This window comes from Arvicola amphibius, chromosome 5 (genome assembly GCF_903992535.2).
Source record: "Arvicola amphibius chromosome 5, mArvAmp1.2, whole genome shotgun sequence".
NCBI classification, from domain to species: domain Eukaryota; kingdom Metazoa; phylum Chordata; class Mammalia; order Rodentia; family Cricetidae; genus Arvicola; species Arvicola amphibius.
The window spans coordinates 23,830,123-23,852,202 of NC_052051.1; the positions used below are offsets into that span (position 1 = coordinate 23,830,123).

Consider the following 22,080-nt stretch of genomic DNA (forward strand, 5'->3'; position numbering starts at 1 on the left):
GATGAACATTTGGGAACTTTAGGTGGGTGGGTGGAGAAAGAGTGTGATCACAGATGGCCTGTCATTCATCTGTGCCTTTGGATAGGGCACCTTTTCAGAGTCTGGGGGAAAGTGATGGAACATTCTGGGGGATAACTCAAGCTTCCTGGATGTACCCTTGGGAAGAGTTACTCATCTCTCCTGCATCAAGATGAACAACCCAGCTTTGCCTGAGCTAATCTTTGGAAGGCAGCCACCAGGAAGTGGAGGGTAATTGAGGAAAGAAAGAGAAGTGGGGTGAATAGCATCAAGAAGGAATATGCTGAGTGCAACCATCAAAGTACCTAGTTATGATGTGACATACATAACTGCTACTCTTTTCTTTCTTCCTTACTGACCCTTGTACTGCTGAGCTGAACCCAGGTCACTGCTCAGACTAGGCAAATACTCATCATTAAGCTATATTCCAGTCAAAGTTTAGATGTCACCCAAGTTTCTGGCTAATAACTCCTTCTGCATTGGAGGCCACAGAAGCCTGAATTTCTCCTCTTCTTGCTCTTACCTTATCCCCTACCAAACCTTTCTACATTGGGACTGGCCATAACAAAATCATAGGAGTTGCTGGGGCAGTTGTTCCTGATGTAGTCTCAGCAGAGGAAGAGCTAAATGAGGCAAGTTTGGGGTCAGTCTACTACAAAATGAGAACACATCTTAAAAACCAAACCCAGAAAGTAACAAAAGCAAACCTAACAATAACAAAACTGAGAGCTGGGCAGTAGTGGCACAGGTCTTTAATCCCAGCACTCGGGAGGCAGAGGCATAAGGATCTCTGTGAGTTCGAGGCCAGCCTGGCCTACAAGAGCTAGTTCCAGGACAGGCTCCAAAGCTACAGAGAAACCCTGTTTGGAAAAACAAACAAACAAACAAACAAACAAACACCCCAAAACTGTTTAAATGTACCCTTGTCTAAAAATACATTACACTGGTGGGTCTTGTTCCATCACCCAGAAAAGGAATGCTGCAGAAAACACTGACGCACACAGAGAAGCCCTGTGTTCCTTTCCCTAGATCTTGTACTTTACATTTCTTCATGTGTGTTCTCTGTAAACAGATAACTTTTCTGAGTTTGTAAACAGCTTAAGCAAATCAATCAAACCTAAAGAGGGGATTGTGGGAAGCACAGTTGAGAGTCAGCAGGTCAGAACATGAATGAAAATACCTGGGGCTTGCAAACTGCATCTAATGTGAAGGGAAAGAGCCACAGGATGGCTCAATAAGGAAAGGCCTTTGCAGCAGAGGCTAAACACCAGAGTCAATCCCTGGAACCACATGATGTATAAAGAATATTGAATAGTTTAAGCTGTCCTCTGACACCCCCAACACACCAATTAAAAAAAAAAAAAAAAAAGAGGCTGGGTAATGGTGGCACACGTCTTTAATCCCAGCACTTGGAAGGCAGATGTAGGCAGATCTCTGTGAATTTGAGGCCAGCCTAGTCTACAGAGTGAGTTCCAGGATAGGTTCCAAAACTACACATGAGAAACCCTGTCTTGAAAAACCAAAACAAACAAACAAACAAAATTTAAAAAGCAATGGTGGTGGTGGGGGGAGGGGGGACGTTGGCAAGATAGCTTGTTACCTTGCTCCCAAGCCTGAAGTACTAAACTCAATCCCTAGAACCAATATGGTGTGGTGGGAGGAAATAACCAACACTCCACAAACATGGCACACAAACACACACACACAACTAAATAAACACAGTTAGGCATGGTGACACATACCTTTAATCCCAGCACTTGGGAAGTTGGAGCAAGAGGACTTCGTCCACCCCTAAGGTACATACTAAGGTGCTGGGGAACCTCCTTGAAGTCTGGGCTAATAGGCCAACCAGTTTAAAAAAATGCAGGCTTCTTTGTTTTTATTTTGAACTAAATGGCTGTGGGGCTGGGCAGGACAAAAAGCCTCTGTCAACAGTAAGATTCTCAAAAAACAAACCAAACAAATGCTACAGAACAAACAAACCAATGAACTCAGATTTGACGTTTCAAGTACAGTGAAACGTGTTGCTCTTCCCAGGCTCCTGCTCGCAGTCCTTACCGCTGCTGAGAGAATCTGTGCTCCCGGGGCTGTGCTGTCTGGAGACCAGGTCAGTCCCAGTTTTCCTCATCTCTGTGTTCTCATTAAATCGCCTTTTCCAATAGTTGAGTTCTTCACGATCAGATTCCTGACAACGCCTCAGAACTGCCATAGAGCGTCTCGTCTTCTCTACCATTTCCATAATGCAATTCAGGGCCTGAGCCAGAGAGAAGTGAGGCATAGATGATAAATTTAAACAAGGAACAATGAAAATCAAGGATGGACAAACAACTCACAGATTTCAAACCTTAGGAATAAAGTTTACATTGGAAAGTCAATTCTTATACCTTGTTTTGTTTTTTACCTTTTTTTTCTTTTTATACCTTGTTTTTTTAAATAATTTATTTTACGCATAGGAGTGTTTTGTCTGCACAGATGTATGTGCTTATGTGTTGCCCTCAGAGATCAGGGAGGGAATGGAACCAGAGTTACTGATGGTTGTGAGCTGCCACGGGGACGCTGAGATGCAGATCTGGGTCTTCTGCAAAAGCAACGAGTGCTCTTAAGCACTGGATCATCTCTGTATCCCTCTTACACCATGGTATTCTCTATACACAGCTATCTTTTCCTGTCCATGGAGGTATTGGTTCTAGAACCCTCCAGGAACACTAAAAGTGCTCCAATTCCCTCATATATAATGTGTGGCATTTGCATACAACCTGTGCACATCTACCCACATACTTATGTTACTTCTAAATTATAGGACCCAATGATTAAAAAGGGGGGGGTGTCTCTATACAGGTCAGCAAGATGATAGCTCAGGAGGAAAGGGGCACTTGCTGCCCTTGGGACTCACAGGACGGAAGGAGAGAACTGACTTCTCAAGGTAGCCCTTTGACCATCTCATACCGTGACAATATTTTTTTTTTAAAAAGAAGCCCAGGTTTAATGGATGTCAGCACCACCCCCCCCCCCCGGGAGAGGGGGCAGAGAGGAAAAAGGGGAGACCACTTGTTGGTTCTCTGATAGGCAGTTTAAATAGCCAATGGGAGTGATCTTGAGCAATTTTTTTTAAAAAGAAAAACTGCTGATCTGTAAGCTAATAGCTCAGTGAGTAAAGGAACTTTTCACCAAGCCTGAGTACCTGGTATTGTTAGACAAATCAAGATGTTTTTATAAAAATGCAATCTGGAGCTGTCTCTGTGACAGACACACGCATATACACGAATGCACTACTCCCTAGGTAAGGAACCAGGGTCAGATGATTGACGATGATGCTAATGAGGATAGTAACAATAATAATCATACATATCTTAGATAAGCCACAATGTGCAACTTTAAAGTAGACACTGACTATTTTCAGGGAGAGTGGATGCTCTCCTCTGATGGGAAAGAGAATGTGAGTATGTATCAGCATGTTAATTCTAATTTGGATATATATTACAAATAATTATAAATTTTTTTAAGGAGACAGATTACATAATTTTAGTGTGTGAGTGGGTTTGTGTGTCTTCATGTGTACATTCCATGGCCCATGTGTGAGGTCAGAGGACAACTTGTGAGAGTTGGTTCTTCCCCTCCACCATATTGGTCTTGGGAATCAAACTCAAGTTTGACACAAGCACCTTTGCCTACAGAGGCATCTCACTGAACCTTATTTTTAAAGGAGAGAAAAAGCAAAGCTAAAAGAGGTATGGAGCTCACAAAGGCAGTAAGTAGCAAAGCTGGAACCTTTGCCTAACTACCTATGACATGACTACTTGCTATAGGAACTGGAGAGGTCTGCCTAACACCAAGATTTGAGAATGACTCTGCAGCCCTTCACCTGAGCAAGTGGTAAAAAGTCATGTCCTCTTTAAGCATGCATGAACTACTAGTAGCATTAAAAATGAAAAGAGCTGGACGCAGTGGTGCATGCCCAAATAGGAAAGTAAAAAACAAAAGTGGGCGGGCAAAATGGTAAGGCATGTAATGGTAAAGGGCGTTTGCTGCCAAGTCAGAAGACCAAATAGCTGTCCTCTGAATCTCCATACTCAAGTCATGGCATGTACACAAATGTGCACTCATGAAAGCATTCATGCACACACCAATCCATACCAAATCCACAGACAAACATAAAAGGGTGCAAAACAAACTATGAAGATTTAAAAGCAACAAGGTCTGAGGAAAACAAAAAGCACACTGAGAAATTCTTACATGGTCAAGATGTTTCCACTCATCAGCCCATTCCCTCTCTGTCAGACGGTGGTCCACCAGCTCATCTTGGTAGCCTCCATTCAGACCTATCAGAAAAAAGAGATTACATTTAAAGAATACAGAGCAACTGAATAATATTAAGTGTATACACAGTTGTGTCAACTTGGAGCGCGCTACTAAGAGTAGTTAATATATCTGGTGGAGACCACAAAATGACACAAGCATTAATGCTAGCCAATAAAGAGTTGGTATTCAGGCAAGCAACAATTTCAAATTACACTTCCAGATGTAAATATACAGTTTTTTCTAAATTAGTAAAAATCTAACAAAATACAGTTATATCTAGAGTCTTAGGGTTTTTATAGCTGTGAAGAAATACCATGACCACAGCAACTCTTATAAAGAAAATATTTGATTGGGGTGGCTCACTTACAATTTCAAAAGTTCAGTCCATTATCATCATGGTAAGGAGCATGGCTGCATGCTTGGAAGTCAACTGACAGTCATGTTAAGGAAACCTTGAGCAAAAGAGACCTCAATATCCACCCCCACCATGACACACTTCCTACAACAAGGCCACACTTCCTAATAATGCCATTCCCTTTGGAGGTCATTCTCTTTCAGACCCCACACCTAGCTTTTACCACTCTTCTCTCCCAAACGGGCACTGCGTACGAAGAGAAACAAAAAAATCAATAGCAAGCCTAGTTCTTAAAACAAATCTGATATTAATAGCTTTGTGTCTGTGTATGCTCATGATGATGACGACACATGGAGAGTGGAGAACAACTTTCTGGGGCTAATTCTCTCCAGGAATCAGACTCAGGGCCAGGCTTACATGGCAAGTGCTTTATTCGCTGAGTCATCTTGCTGACCCTCATGTCTAGTTTTTAACAGTTAAACAAAGAGGCACGGGAGAGTAAGAACTGGGTACCAACAAAGACAACTCCAACATCAGGCAGTTTAAAGAGTTGAATCTTGTCAAAGTCACTAGCTATGTTACACTGGCCACAGTTGCTTTGATCTTCTCTGCATGAAGAAATCAATGACTGCCTAGATCTTCAGGAATCAAATAATGTCACGGTAGCTTAGACTCCATAAATGCATGGAGCCAATGCTCTCATTGCCTTCACCACTCAGTAATAATACCGTGAAACATGAGGTTTATGCCTTGGGAAGATGCTAGTCAGCTTAGGCTAGAGTGGGAACGAGTCAATGTGGTCTCCATAAGGTATCCCTAACAAGTGGAATGAAAGAGAAACTCTACAAGATGGCAGCCTTTTTTTTTCCCCTGCCCAATAGATGCTGAGGAGTTAAACTCCAAAGATTCAGCTATAAAAGAGAATGTGACAAAAACTCTTCTCAAAACTGATTTCAAATTAGGACTCGGCTTTTTTTTTTTAATTTAAGATTTTATTTAAGTAGTTTTCTACCTGCATGTATACCTACAGGCCATAAAGAGGGAACCAGATCTCATTACAGATGGTTGTGAGCCATCATGTGGTTGCTGAGAATTGAACCCAGGACCTTTGGAAGAACAGTCAATGCTCTTAACCTCTGAGCCATCTCTCCAGCCCAGGACTTGGCTTTTTAAATGGGACTGTTCATTCCTAAATTCAATAGTTACATAGGCCTGTGCTTTAGGCATTTCAAACCTAACAACAACAAAAAAAAAAGCAGAGATGGCAATGTTATCTTCATTCATTTCAGAAGCTGTTGCTCTCAGGCTCCATCAGATTCCACATGCAGAGTCAAAGCAGCTCTGACTGGCCTGAGACTCATGTAAATCAAGCTTGCCTCAAAGTTGGGGTGATTCTAACATTACAGACAGGTGCCATCATGCCAAGCCCTCTATTTTTTTGTTTATAGCACAGGTTAGCCTCAAACTCCTTATGTAGATGAGAATGGCCCTGAGCTGATCAACCTACCTCAGTCTCCATAGTATTGCAATTACAGACACACGCCACTATGTCCACCTGCATAACATCATCTTATCAACAGAAAAAAGGGCAATGATGATATTATTTGGCTCTATCACTGAATAGGAAAACAATCCATGGATTTCCTCCAGATTAAAGCATCGCCATGCTGCTGAGGTCACTTACTAAGATTGTGGTGCCTCTCACGAACTTCTCGATGTTCTAGCATCTTGTTGGGTTCCCGATACAGGTGAGAAGTTGCAATGTCTTCTAAAGTATAGTGCTGAAGAGGTGGTGGAGTAGGATGGAACTGGCCCCCAGGATTCATGAGGGGCACAGTGAGGGCAGGGCTGTGCCGGGGAGCAGGGCTGATAGTACACACTCTCTTGGCAGGTGGTTCAGGAGGAACTGTATCTCTTTCAAAACTATTCTCTTCCCTCCTGTAGAGAAATCAGAAGTGCTTATAGGAGCCTGTCAAGAAGAGCTCATGGTAACATCCCTACCAAGTCTCAGGACAGATGCTTCTTCCCAGCAACACACCTGTTATAAAACCCAACCTTTAGATACTATGCACCTTCCAAAGCAGGAAGACTGTAAGGAATAGTTATTTATTTCTGGTGCTATAGACTGCTAAGCACATGTTTAATACTGCTACACTCCCAACCTATCATCCCTTATGTTACCCAGGCTGCTCTTTAGCCAAACTCTAGAGACCTGACTTTAGTGTCTCTGTAGTAGCTGTGACTTCTGGTGTGTGTTCCCATATCCAGTTCAGGAACCGTTTAACAAGAGGCATGAACTGAACTGTCTTCAGAGGCCAGACACAATGTGTAAATGATTGTTTATTCCAGTGTGAAGAAGAGAGGCTCAATAAGCAGAACTATAATTATGATACAGGACAAGAGAAACCAAACAGGACTAGGTTTGATGAAGTTTAGAAATGCTGAAAGTCAAATCTGACATTCTAGAGGTGAGCTACTAGGAAGAAAATGTCTTGGTAACTTGCCAGGAGTTTCCATTCCTCAAATTCAACTGTAGTAAGCTTTCCATTGTTCATAATACTGCTTCCACCAACAATGCATGCACTACTGTGGCACTATTACTATATTATCCACAATTACAACCTGAGGCCAGTCATTGGCTTAAGGAACTGAACAATCCTAAGAGCTGAGGCTTTATTTAACCTGTGGAGTTGGCTATATCTTGAGATAGAGAACAACAGTAAAGGACAGGCTAACACCTGCTGTAGTACTGGCTGCTTACCAGATATTAGGGCCCCACATATTTAGTAAAAAAAACAAAAACATTATTTTTGATGGTGGCTGAATAAAAAAGAGCGAGGGACTGGGGTTCCATTTCTTGAACAGTTAATCATCTGAAGAGTTGTTGGGTCAAAGAAAATTCTAAGACATTATCTGTCTACAAACCAGCATCCAAACCCTCCTTCTTTTAAAGCAAATAATAACTCTAGAAAAACAGAACAGATCTCTTCTCTGCTCACCTTTCCGGACTGGGCCTCTTTCCATTTCCATGAACCTCCATAAGCAGTTCAGAAGAGTCAGCAGGAGATGCGATACTGGTGTTGAGCAGAAGGTGCTCGTGCTGGGCCAAGTACTGGGATGGGGTCTGCTTGGCAGCCCGGGCACAGTGCAGCAGTTCTCGCTGCAGCAGGGGCAGGTTGGCCTTGAAAAGAAAGAGGCAGTTTTCCCATCTGCTGAGCTCTACATACCGAGATTAGCATCTCAATGACTTTTACAGACCAAAAACCCCCTTGGCTTTCTCCCTCTAACACTCACTAGTAAAGTGACATCAAAATAGTAATAGTACAGGGGCATTTTTATTTGAGTCACTGGTTGGTCTGTTTCTTCCCTGAGGAAGATAGGAAGATGTCAATCTTCTTAAAAGGACTGTATCGTATTACTTCTATGGCTTGATACAGAGTACAATAAAGGTTTGTCGAACACAGAATTTAAAAACATGCTCTCTCTCTCTCTCTCTCTCTCTCTCTCTCTGTGTGTGTGTGTGTGTGTGTTGTGTGTGTGTGTGTATGCGCGCAGATGCCCTGGAGCTGGAGTTACAAGGGGTTGTGGGCCACAGCACTTTTGGTGCTGTACATAAACTGAGATCCTCCACAAGAGAAACAAGGACTCTAAGCACTGGGCTGTCTCTCTAGCCCTAAAACAGACATCTTCAGCAAGGACTGTTCAGTCTGGGAAATAGGACTAGGGCCAAATGCAGACATGGAAAACACTCTATTACTAAACCACATCTCCAGCACCTAAAATACACATTTTCTTGAAGACGAGCCAGTTAGAGAATTACCTACTGCCTAAAAAGGAGAATTACAAGCCCTGGCTTGTCTCTTCTGAATCACAACCCTTCTCTGATGGTGGCACTCAACTTTCTCTTAGGGCTCTCCAGAGAGATCAGGATCGCTGTGAAGAGGAGTGCTGGGAATAAGATCAGAGGACCCAGGTTCACTCCCCAGCACCCACATGGCAGTTCACAGCTATCTGTAACTCCACTGTAACTCCAAGATCTGACAATGAAACACAGAAATACACGCAGGCAAAATGCCAATGCACACAAAAATAAATAAATTATAAAAAACAAACAAAACCACAAAAATTCCCTTTACTTTTAAACTTCAGAATCCTAATTCATTCTCTCTCTCTCTCTCTCTCTCTCTCTCTCTCTCTCTCTCTCTCTCTCTGCATATATACAATGTGTAAATTATATACATATATATATAAATAAAAGATTCCCCCTCAAAATTTAAACATAATTCAGGGAGAACCTATAATGAATGCTTTTACCTCAAGGGACAAATGAGCAAATAAGTTTTAATACATGCAAGTAGTCACCCCTCACTGAGGGTTAATTTAGCAGGCACCATAATTAGTGGCTGTTTAAAGCAGAAATAAATCGACAAAAATGAAAATGCTAGCCAAAAAGCTGCCGTAACAACCTACCTCATGCTGTTTTCCAAATAACACAGTTAAGAATAGAGAATCTGACAATATGAAACACTTCTTAAGTCTGGTCTAGAATTTCAATCTTACAACTGTAAAAACTTAATTAAAAAAGAAAACATGTCAGATCTTTACATTTGTGACATGTGTCTTTTGGTGAATACAGAAAAACATAGATAATTATGTACTGTTACCACAAATTTCATAAAACTGTTTCTTCATTCTACAGTCTCAGTAAATAACTGTCTATAGATTCAGATATAAAGAAAAGACAAGCCTGGCAGTGGTGGTGCACGTCTTTAATCCCAGCTCTAGGAAGGCAGAGGCAGGTGGATCTATGTGAGATCAAGGCCAGCCTAGTCTATAGAGTAAGTTTCAAGAGAACTAGGGCTATGCAGAGAAACTGTGTCTCAAAGAGACAGACAGACAGACAGACAGACAACCAGGGTCCATGCAGCTTAGCCGCTCCATGGCTGGAGTGCTTTCAGCTACCGAGATTTCCATGCTGTCAAGAGCACAGTCAAATTCAGGCACGCACAGTCCAGACCAGAACCTGTTCCTGGCTGACCTGCTCGGTTACGGTCCAAAATGGTTCTAAGAACAGGTAATAGGCCTGGCAAGATATCCCATACCTCTAGTTTGAGCACTCAGGAGGCTGAAACTAGAGGACCACAAATTCCAGGCCAGTCTGGGCTATATAAAGAAGCTGAGTCTCAATAAACAAAAACAAACTAATATCAGTATTTTGAAAAGGGATATATTTTGATGCTTTAACATTTTCAGTGGGTGAAGACACTTGCTGCCGAGACTAATAATCTGAGTTTAATACTAGGGATCCATATGGTAGAAGCCAAGAACCAACTTCTGCAAATTATCCTTTGCTCTCCATATATGTGCTATGATAGCCCTCCAATTCAAATTAAAAAAGAACATTTTCTTAGGAAATGAAAGTAAGTTAAAGGAGAGGAAAAGGGGCATTACTTGTTTGGCCAAAGTAATAGCAGACTTTGTTAGCTAAGACACAGAATTAATTCTAAGTATTTATCTAATACATGAAAAAATAAAACCCAAAATATCTTAACTGAACATAATAAATTTGTAGTACAAATTTACTAATAAAAGTAACAGCATGTATTTTTCAGCATGTATTATTTAGTTTATCTAGATTTCAAGTGGTATTCCTCACACAAAATCAACTGCAAATGTTCATCTGTGTAAAGCATTCTTAGTGTTAGAAAACCACATGGTGGGCTAGATTTGTTCAAACTAGTTGACAACAAAACTCTAATCTTTCATTTCCTTTTCATTTTCCCTGTGTAAAAAAGAATAGCTGATGTAAGTAAAAATAACTGTTGTATTTGACATGAATTGTTTCTGGGAGTCACCTTAGAATGAGTTTTGTGTTTATCTTTTCGGTAACTGATCTGTGGGGCTGGAGAGGTGGCTCAGCAACTAGGGTATCTGCTGTTCTTACAGAAGATTGAGATTAAATTGCCAAAAATGTCTGAAACTCCAGCTCCACAAGATATAACACTTCTTCTGGTATTTGTACAGAAAGGTACACGCCCAACACATACACACCCTTAAAAATATTTTAAAGAGTAATAATTGCGACCTATGAATGTTATCTATTGTGTTACCTATTCGGGAAAATAATCTTTATTGTTTTCCAGACAGGATTTCTCTGTGTAGACCTAGATGTCCTAGAACTAACTCTGCACACCAGTTTGGCCTTGAACGCAGAGATTCCCCCTGCCTCAGCCTCCTGGGTGCTAAGATTAAAGGTGGGAAAATAATCTTTATTGCTATTAGTTTTTTGGGGGGAGGGGGAGCACATCGGTATTTTACCTGCATGTATGTTTGTGTGAAAGTGTCAGATTCCCTGGAACAAGAGTTATAGACAGTTATAAGCTGCCATGTGGGTGCTGGGAATTGAACCTGGGATCTCTGGAAGAGCAGGCAGTGCTCTTAACCCCTGAGCCATCTCTCCAGTCCCTGTTATTAGTTTTAAATTAGCAATGCCACTCAGAGCTTTGTGCGTGAGAGCGAAATTCCAAGTCCTGGTAGTACTTCTCTGTTCGTGTTTTAGAAAGGACCTCTGTAGCCCAGGCTGAACTACAACCTGTGATCCTCTTGCCTCAAAACTCCCAAGCACTACGACTGTGAGTCACCATGCCACATAGGAAAACAACTATTTAGAGAAAATAGTAACTTTATACAAAAGTCATGACAGACAACCATGGGAAGAAAAGGCAGCAGTGGAGGAAGCAATTGTACCTGTATCCTATGCACCATGCACTTACTGCAATTCTTTTAATTTTTTATTTTTTTTGGTGGCGATAATTATTCACACAGATATATTGTTTTTGGTTTTTTAGATGATCTTGCTGTGTAGCATTAGTTAGCTAGGAATTTGCTACATGGACAGGTTGGCCTTGAACTAGAGACAGTACTCCTGCCTCTGCCTCTTGGGATGCCAGGATTATAGGCATGCAACACCATACACTAACCTATCTGCAATCCTTAACTAAAACATATCAAATGACTTTAAGCTTCAAGGAGAGAAAGTTCCAGAAAAAAAGCAAGCTGAGCTTCTTTGCAATCAATGCCCTTTAAACCATGAAGCTCTTGGAGCTGGAAAGATGGCTCACACTTAAAGAGCACTGTTCTTGAAGAGGACTCAAGTTAAATTCCCAGCACCCATTATCAGGTGGTTCAAAACTTAGCAGTAAAGCCAGGTCCAGGGGATCCAACAACTTCTCCTGGCCTCCACAGGCTCCCAACAATCACATGTACGTACACACACACACACACACACACACACACACACACACACCTGGCCTCCACAGGCTCCCAACAATCACATGTACACACACACACACACACACACACACACACATATGTGAGTGTGTGTATGTGTGTATATATATACATACAGACACTAATATACACAATTAAAAATAAAAAGTAATACTCATTAAAAGTTGAGAACGATCTGGGAGGGTCTTCTATCTATTGGTTAATTAATAAAGAAAACTGCTTGGCCTGATAGGTCAGAACATAGGAAGAAAGAACAGAATCCTGGGAGGAAGAAGGCAGATGACATGCCTCTCCTCTCTGAGACAGACATCATGGAGCCAGCCGCCAGGTCATACATGCTGAATCTTTCCCGGTAAGCCACCACCTTGTGGTACTACACACATTACTAAATATGGGTTAAAGCAAGATGTGAGAATTAGCTAATAAGAGGCTGAAACTAATGGGCCAGGCAGTGTTTAAATGAATACAGTTGGTGTGTTGTTATTTCGGGGCATAAACTAGCCAGGCAGCCCGTCGCCTCATCACTACAGAAACTGTTCCTGATTAATACTGCATGCAACATGTAACCATGATTAACTATAGACCCAGGATCATGCTACGCATGTTCAACAAAAAACACGGTTCTTCACTAGGGAAGCAGATGCATAATGGTGCACACCTTTAATCACAGCAACAGGGAGGCAGAGGCAGGTGGATGTCTGTGAGTTTGAGGCCAGCTTGGTCTACAGATGAGTTCCAGGGTAGCCAAAGCTACACAAAAGAAACCCTGTCCCAAAAAAACAAAACAAAACAAAACAAAACAGAACAGAACAACAACAAGTCTTTAAGAATGCATCTGCACGGCAGAAGCATCACTAATGGTGCCAAGTCTTCCATACAAAAGCTCTTGTCTTCTAAGGGCACCAAGCGCAGAAATGACCTATCGCTATAGAACTGGTGTTCTGAGCAGACAAAAATCTTGAATCTGTGTGTTTTGGTGCCATGCCACATTTATTCCTTATGCTCCTTATCAGTGACTACCTGTCCGTTAAGCCCTCTTCAGACACTACATATGTCAGCAGAGAAAAAAAAAAAAAGCAAGAGCAAAAAGCACATAGACTAGTCTGTGATGCACCAGGAAGTTGTTTCCACAGTGGGAGGTCATAAGGGCCTCCCCATACCAACCACAATTGTGTGAGAGAGGCCAGTAGGGAAGAGGAAAAGCAGCAGCCCTCAAATTGCACCTGTGGCAGAAACTGATGAGCCATGTAACAAGCTCTTTTCTCCTATAATCTAGCCTAGATTTTCTATTCTCTGCTGTAATTAGGTGATACCATGTGACTGAGTCCTGTACAATGAGGGGACAGAGACACAGAGTCATAAACAGACACTGGCTTCTTCAAAAACCTTTATGCAAGCATTCTTTCTAGCTCTCTCCCTCTACCTCAACCCTCAGCCATCAGCTATCTGGATTTGTGTTCAATCATTTATTAAGCCACAGATTAAAGATTTTGGACTTTTCCTCGGTCTCTGGTCTTGAATGATATGGGAAGAGAGGTCCCCACTCCAAACTCCCTTTACTAGACTGTTATATGATGGAGGAATATATCAATTTATTAAACCACACATAAAAAGGCTTAATTTTGCTGTGAAGAACATTAGTGGGATACTAGTAAACATAAATAAAGTCCGTACACAAGACAGCAAGTGTTGTCTAAATGTCAACATCTTGATTTAAGGACTCTAGACACAACTCCTGGAGAAAGCACTTATTTGGCAGGCTTGAAGCCCAAAGCTGGATCCCTAGTACCAAGAAAAAAGAAAATTCTTAATTTGGAAATTTAGGAAAACTGGTTCGAAATTATATCCTTTTACAGCTCATTTGTGAGCATAAAATTACTTCAAAATGAAAACACTTTTTAGAAAGTAAGCATGGTAATTTAGAACCGGGTGCCCAAAAGGTATGTAGGAAATACTAATTCTAGATAACATTAATTAGACTATATTATCTGGGGTTTGAGGAAATACAGTCTTCCTGACATAACTACCAAGCCTCTCTTTGTCAAGGCGGGGGAGGGTGTCTCCTCCTCTCAGCTATGAACACAGACTTTCCATCCTCAGACCACACCCAGAGGACTTAGTGGTATCCCCTCCACTTTCACACACTTGCGTATTTCAGTCATCTTTCTTCTCTTTGTTCTTTTACTTGCTCCTGTATGCTAACTACAGTGTTTGCAAACAGAAATCATTCAGAGAACTGCAATTCTCATTGTGTATGAAGCTAATTTACATGCTGTTTGCCTACCAGCCCAAATAAAACAAAGATATGAACTACAGCAAGCTGTTCTGAGATCACAGGGCAGGGGTCAGCAGATCTTGAGGAAATGCTGAGGACAAATTGAAATGAATACCTCTCAGAATTAAGAATTACCTTGAGAAATGGAATCACAAATGGACGAAGAGGAAAGTTTGTAGCCTCTTGGAGCTTGCAATGGAATTCTTCAATTGTCACTGTTGAATTCTGAAAAGACAAATAATGTTCAACATCCAAAACTGGTACAACAGCAAAAAGAAGTAGATTAACTGTATGGGAAGACCAAAGGAATGATCTAAAATTTCCTTATGAGTGAACAAATAATACAGATTTGGAGCAGAGAATAAATGACTCATGCCAGAGGAACAGACTCAAGGCCACATGTTTGGACAAAATAGGGCAGCCTGGATCTCAGCAGAATGAGCTGTTATATCAGACTGACTGCCTTCAAGTCAACTGTTACAGCACAAAGAGCATAACTATTTACTTTTTGTTTAGTTTAGTTGTTTTCCCCCTCTCTAAAGAATGCACAGTTGTTTGTATTTGTAATAGTAAGATGACTCAGTGGGTAAAGATGCTTGCTGCCAAACCAGCCATCTCCTGCAGCTGTCCTCTGACTTCCATGCATTCACAGTGGCACAAAGTGTACACACACTCACATTAGATAAATGTACTGTTTTGATCTATCTGTTAGTTTTGATTTTTGAGACAGGGCCTCGCTATGTAGCCTTGGCTGACTTAAATTCAAGAGATCCTCCAGACTCTGCCTCCAGAGTGGAGGGATTAAAGGCGTGCACTACTACATCTGGCTTTACATGTAGTGATTTGTTTAAAAGTTCAGAAATTGTTATTTTGGGGAGATAAAAAATCCAAAGGGTAGGATGTTAGGAGATGTAGTCTCAATGAAATGTCTACAATGGACTCAGAAGATAAAGTGCAGGGACAGAGATAGTTCCCCACACTTTGTTTGGTGGGAACAGGATCTCTCTATGGCACTAAGGCTGGTCTGGAACAGCTAACTGAATGCTGGAATAATAGACATAAAAAACTAGGCATAGCTTTATAATTTTTTTTGAGATTAAAATTAGAGTCTAACAAAGTTGCAAAAACCAATTAGAGGGGATGGATACATGGCAAAGCAGTTAAGACACTGGTTCAATTCCCAGCACACATAGTGGCTCACAATCAGCTAAAACTCCAGTCTTAAGGGGATCTAGTGCCTTCCTCTAACCTCTGAAAGAACCAGATATGCATGTGGTACACAGACCTACAAGGAAACAAAGCACTCATTCACATCAAATTATAGCTAACTATAACTTTATAACCTTTTTAAGATAAACAAAAACTTAGAAAGGTTATACTCAATGGGCCATTCCTTAAATCTTCACTGCTAACATCTCATTGTGAACCGAAAGATTTTTGTTTAGTGTATATGAGTCCTGACTGCATGTATGTACATGTAAAGTGTGTAGAGGCCAGAAGAGGGCATCAGAACTATGGAACACACACATACCCACACATACACTAATACATAAAAATTAAAATAGCATAAAAATATGTAGAAAAGAAACCTCGACTCAGAAAACAAAAAACAAAACAACACATTCATTACATCACTGTTGAACTATGAAAAGGTTTGGGGTGTAGCTCTGTTGGTAAAGTGTTTGCCTGGCATACACAAAGGCCTGAATTTGATCCCTAGTCCTATATAAACTGAACATGGTGGTGCATGATTATAACCCCAGCACTGGAAAGGTAGAGGCAGAAAAATATGTAGTTAAAAGTCACCTTCAGCTACACAGTAAAGTTAGCTGGGGTTATGTGAAACATAACCTAGAAAAATTATCTAGATGAAAATAGCTCTGAAGTTGAATGGAGGTAGTGGTACTGGTGATAGTAATGGCACAACAATGCCAATTTACTGCACCACAACCCTCAAAGTGACAAAACGGGCTCTCACAACCACTAAGCTCCACAGATATAGCACCAGAGCAAGTGAGAGCTGGAAAGGCTGAAGAAATCCAACCAAACACAAGCAAAGGAGACCCTGAGGATACAACACACTCTTCTAGCTCTTAGAGCATTACACACTTGTGGTGCACATCCACACATGCAGGTGAAACACCCACATATATAAAATAAAAATAAATACATCTTGGAGCTGAAGACATGGCTCAATGGTATGAGTATTGGCTGCTCTTCCTGAATTCAATTCCCAGCACCCACAAAGCAGCTTATAATGATCTGTAACTTCAGTCCCAGGGGACACAACACACATGCTTTCTGACATCATCTAACATTGAACACACATAGTGTGCATAGATATATACAAGCAGACCACTCACATACATACAACAAAAATAAACTTAAAAAAAGGTTTACTTAGTCTCACTTTAATAATGTTAACTATTTTCTCATAGTTTAAATTTTGGCTAATAAGTAGGTTTCCTCCGAATAAATAAATGTATAGAAAAAAAACTTCATACTTTCTCCAAGTGTTGAAATGGATCACTGTTACACTGGATTCCATAGATGAACTAGACATAGATGATTAACAAGGCCCAGTCACATTCGGAGTCTCTACAGGACTCTGGGCAGGAGCACTGCATACACTTCTCTGCTCGGGGAGAGAGTTCTGTGTGATGATGAGACGGGGAGACTAGTGAGGAAGCCTCCAGAATCTGCCGTGCCGACCTCCTTTACACTCTGCCTATCTATTTTTATTATGTCTCTGGAATGAATGTTAGTTGTGAGCACCACCATATGTCAAGTCTGGAAAAAGTAATCAATGTACAAATAGGGCGGCAATAGGGACCCATGACACACTGCCCCAAATGCATAAATAATTAAAATGTTTATCAAAAGCCAAAATATGTAAATTGTGGTATAATAAAGCAGTACAACAAAATAACGGTAGCTCATGCCTGAAATCTTTGCACTAAGAAGGTAAAGGAAGGGAATCAAGAGTTCAAGGTCCTGGAACACACAAGAGTTCAAGACCAGCTATCTTATACCAGACCCTGTTTGGTTTTCGTTGGAGATAGGGTCTCATACACTGCCTTGCTGGACTGAAACTACATAACTCAGAATGATTTTGAACTTCTGATCTTTCTGTGTAAATATCCAGAGTACTGGGACTATTCCAGGGCTGTGGATACTGGGCAAGTACTCTGCCAACTGTGTTCCATGTCCTGCCCTCATACAGGAGAACCCCAGGGGTTTTCCTAAATTATATTTTGAGAGGAAATCCACTTTAAGGACTAGCACTAGTGGAAAAGAAAACAGAATGTTTTTATCAGGAGTGAATCTTAAGAGTATTTCATTTGGAAACACAAGAACTGGCAGCACTTCCCTTATAAATTGAGATTATTCAGTCTCACCAGATGGCAATACAGAAAGTTAACCCTTTAGAGCAGGCTCACTATGATCAGTACAAGAAAACTAAAGAAACCATGCACATGGAGCTCAACAACAGTGACTGCATAGAAACTATTTAGAACACTGAACTTCTAATTTGACAAAATACTGTTTTGAAAACTAAAACTGGTTCGCAAATAATGCACCAGCTCCTGAATACGCTGACACACAAAGAACCTTCTATTAACTTGGCTGGACTGCAGCAGGCCTGCTGAAAGCTGCTTAAGTCAAATTCATAGCCGCTTACTGGAATTAAATCTGTACCTTAACTAATAAGGCACATTATAGATTCTTTGGCAAATAAATACTTCTGTGAAATCTGCAATTCAACAGTTTTTAAAAATTTTGTAAAAATTATGTAGTCCATAATACCTACATAGTTTGGGAATGAGCAGGAATATCATAACTTCTTAGGCAGTGGGTGAAGGTAAAGCCACACTTACCACCAATGCTAGAACAAGAGTCCGAACCTTCTCGCCAATCTCAGGTGAGATGTCATTGCCAAACTGTTGCAGAGTCGTAAGAAAGCGTTTCAACTTGCTGAGCTGCCGAGCACCGCAAGTAGCTGGCAACTGTTGATTTGTTAGGGTAGATGATGTGGAAGAGGCAGGACCATTGCTGAATCTCTGTGGTGGTGATGGAGCACCATTCAGGTTGGGAGGGGAATGGTTGATGCCATTGCTTACTAGAAGAAAGCCAGAATAATAAGATTCAGTTGAGTACAGAACATAAGAGCCCTTGCTGGCTTCTTCACCTTCATGATCTCTTTTACTACTCATTCAAATTCTGTAAGGCATTATAGTATAAAAAACTCAAAAAACCTCATTTCTACCCTCAATGAGATTGTTGTGTACCAAGACAGACTGTCAGGAAATTCTTTTTTTTTTTTTTTTTTTTTTTTTTTTTTGGTTTTTCGAGACAGGGTTTCTCTGTGGCTTTGGAGCCTGTCCTGGAACTCACTCTTGTAGACCAGGCTGGTCTCGAACTCACAGAGATCCGTCTGCCCCTGCCTCCCGAGTGCTGGGATTAAATGTCAGGAAATTCTTAAAGAATAAATAAAAACATTTACAAAGCAAACAAGCAAATACAACACATACACAATTACTGTTGAGTACTATGAAGAGGAAAAAGCAAGCTACAGGGGCTGGAGAAATGGCTCAGCAATTAAGAGCATTGGCTGCTCTTCCAAAGGTCCTGAGTTCAATTCCCAGCAACCATATGGTGGCTCACAACCATCCATACTAAGATCTGGTGTCCTCTTCTGGCATGCAGGCAGACATACAAGTAGAATATTATATACATAATGAAGAAATAAAATCTTTTATTTATTTTTTTTTTAAAGCAAGCTACAGTAATGCCCCCATGTAAACCCAGCACTTGGGTGAAGGAGGATATTGGGTTCAAGGACAGTTGGCTATTGTGAACCCCCTTTGGAAAAAAAACTATAGGCACAGAAGGAGCTATAGTTAAATTATAGACACGACAGTGCTTAAGGTGGGCTAGAGACTGACGGGAAAGTCATATGTTTACTTTTTCCCCCAAAGATCTCATTTTTATGTTTATGAATATCTTGCCTGCATGTTTATGTGTGTATCACATGTGTGTCTGGTGCACATGGAGGTTAGAGGAGGATGTTGGATCTCTTGGTACTGAATTAACAGACAGTTGTCAGCTGCCATGTGAGTGCTGGGAAACAAACCCCAGTCCTCTGCAAGACCAAAGAGCACCTAACCCCTGAGTCGTCTCCCTCAGAACCCCCTTTTCTTTCTTTTTTATAGACAGGGTCTTGCACAGTAGCCTTGAACTTGCTACAATACTCCTACACTGGCCTCTAGAATGCCATTATTGTAGGTGTGACCCACCACATCCAGCTTTCTGTTCACTTCACAAATCTTCCAAGAATCTCAAAGAAGCCAAGCAATCAGTCACAAGTTGGCACGTGAGAAATACCATTAGAGAAAAAGAATTATATTTTCAGGTTCTATCTTTATGACCTAATTCTCATAAAAATATATAACTCTTTGACCATTCAAAATACTAATGTCCTTTAGAGTAGTTTTCCCCTTGTCTTGACACAGATTGATAAACAATGCAAAATTCTTGGTCATTCAGAAAAAAATACCTTCTAAAATTAGAATGCTCCTAGCTACTCTACAGATTAAGGCAGAAGAGTCAGTCACTTGGGCCCAACAGGTTGAAACCAGCATATCAAGACCCCACGTACCCAAAAAAGAAGAAAAAGGACGGGGGGTGGGGGGGTGGAGCACTATTTAAACTCTACAAAGGATCTCCAATTCTTTACTTTTGATCAAATTTTGATAAACACAATCAGTATTCCTGTTTTCTGAGAGGAGGGAAGGATAAATTGTTATCAAAAAACACAAATATAGTGGGTGTAGTGGGCTCAAACCAGTGATGCCACCAGTACTTAGGACACAGACTTAAGAGAATTCCAGTTTGGAAGCCAGCCTGAGCTATAGAGTGAGACGCTATCTTAGAAAAACATCAAAATAAAAGCAGGGCATGGGGGCACATTTCTATGATCCCACCAGTACTTGGAAGGTAGAGGCAGAAACATTAAGAGTTCAAGATCACACTGGGCTGTAAAGAGTTCAATACCAGTCTGAGCTACATGAGACCACACATCAAAACAAACATAAAGCAAGCAAACAACAATTAAAGACTTCAGCTGTGTTTTAAAAGACCAACCCTTTAACCTCTGAGTTAATAAAACTACCATAAACTCGGTCATACATCCTTCCTCAAACAGTCACAGCCACTTCTCCATCTCTGCTCCTTCTTCCTGGACAGACCAGCATTCAAGTATGAACCAGCAAATGCTTTTCTATCTTATACAGCTCAGCTATTATTTGAAGTAAGAAGAGTTTTCTTTGGTATAAGATAGTGCTGCTTTATTTCAAGGTAAACCCTAATAGAGTTAATCAAGTTGTGATGTGGGAGAGTCTTCTGTTTGAGTTGATTTCATTAGCTAATAAAGAAACTGCCTGGCCCATTTGATAGACCGCCCCTTAGGTGGGTGGAGTAGACAGAACAGGAAGAGGAAGTGAGGTAGAAGGATCAGTCAGATGCTACGCCTCTCCTAAGTTAGGCAGACTGCCTTGCCTCTCCCCTCAGAGGAGATGTGATGAAGCCAGCAGCATCGGTAAGACACCGATCGTGGTGCTACACAGATTATTCAATATGGGTTAGTCAAGATGTGAGTAAGAGGCTGAAAATAATGGGCCAGGCGGTATTTAAATGAATACAATTTGTGTGTTGTTATTTCGGGTAAAGCTAGCCCGGCGATCAGGAGCCGGGCGGGAAGCGGCCCGCAGCCCATCACTACAGAATGGCACCCAACGTGGATAACTGAATCCACAGAAAGCTTGAGAAAGCTTGGGAAAGAATAGAGTAAGGCATGGCTTCTTGGTAGCAGCAATTTCTCGGGTCCTGAACATGTGTTTTTTGGTTTTCAGCCGTAGCGGGGAAAAAAGCTGTGCTGTTTTAAAATGCCAGCTTTGCCGGGCGATGGTGGCGCACGCCTTTAATCCCAGAACTCGGGAGGCAGAGGCAGGCGGATCTCTGTGAGTTCGAGGCCAGCCTGGTCTACAAGAGCTAGTTCCAGGACAGGCTCCAAAGCCACAGAGAAACCCTGTCTCGAAAAACCAAAAAATAAAAAATAAAAAAATAAAATAAAATAAAATGCCAGCTTTCTGGGCCGTCCTGCCAGGGCAAACTCTTACTCTTTCAAGCAGGAGGTCCTGACTATGGAGCTTTTGATTGTTGTTTGACACTGTTGCAGCTTGCTTGCTGGCAGGGACCTTGAACAGCCACAGAGTTGTGGTGATACACATGGCTACAGCCCGTACCTCAGCTTCAAGGCTGGAATCGTAGAAAGCTAAGGAATGGGCTGGATCTAGCTGTCAAAGCCACGGGTTTAATCCTACTTATATTGCTTGGTAAATTAAAGACTCGTGTGGTCAGAAAAAGAGAAATATACAGTAAAGAAAGATTCAAAGACAAAGAAAACCTCTAAATGGTTTACAGTGTGTTAAAAATATATGCAGGCTAAAGGTTAAAGTTCTTAAAAGTAAAAGAAAAAAAGAAAAAGAAAAAGAAAAAAAAGGAAGTAGTTTGTTGTGGTGGTACACACCTTTAATCCCAACACTTGGGAGGCAGAGGTAGATTGACCTCTGTGACTTCAAGGTGTGGCAGGACACACCTTTAATCCGAATGCCTGGGAGGCAGAGACGGAAAGATCTCTGTGAGTTCAAGGTGTTGTAGCACACACCTTTAATCCCAGCACTGGGGAGGCAGAGACAGACGGATTTCTGAGAGTTCAAGGACAGCCTGGTCTACAGAGTTATTCCAGGACAAAGATATACAGAGAACCTGTCTCAAAAAATAA

At 41.2% G+C, this 22,080-nt stretch overlaps 1 protein-coding gene across 4 annotated transcripts in view; it reads right to left on the reverse strand.

Moving 5' to 3' along the window:
* Cbfa2t2 (CBFA2/RUNX1 partner transcriptional co-repressor 2) overlaps nt 1-22,080 on the reverse strand; it is a 115,835-nt gene that overhangs the window by 26,869 nt on the left and 66,886 nt on the right. For all 4 annotated transcript variants that reach the window (XM_038329952.1, XM_038329950.1, XM_038329949.1 and 1 more), the window contains 6 exons: nt 18,116-18,357; nt 14,373-14,462; nt 7,672-7,853; nt 6,357-6,610; nt 4,252-4,337; nt 2,077-2,272 (listed from right to left, as the gene is read on the reverse strand). In XM_038329952.1, the coding sequence (XP_038185880.1) occupies nt 2,077-2,272; nt 4,252-4,337; nt 6,357-6,610; nt 7,672-7,853; nt 14,373-14,462; nt 18,116-18,357 (1,050 nt within the window). The remainder of the gene's footprint in view (nt 1-2,076; nt 2,273-4,251; nt 4,338-6,356; nt 6,611-7,671; nt 7,854-14,372; nt 14,463-18,115; nt 18,358-22,080) is intronic.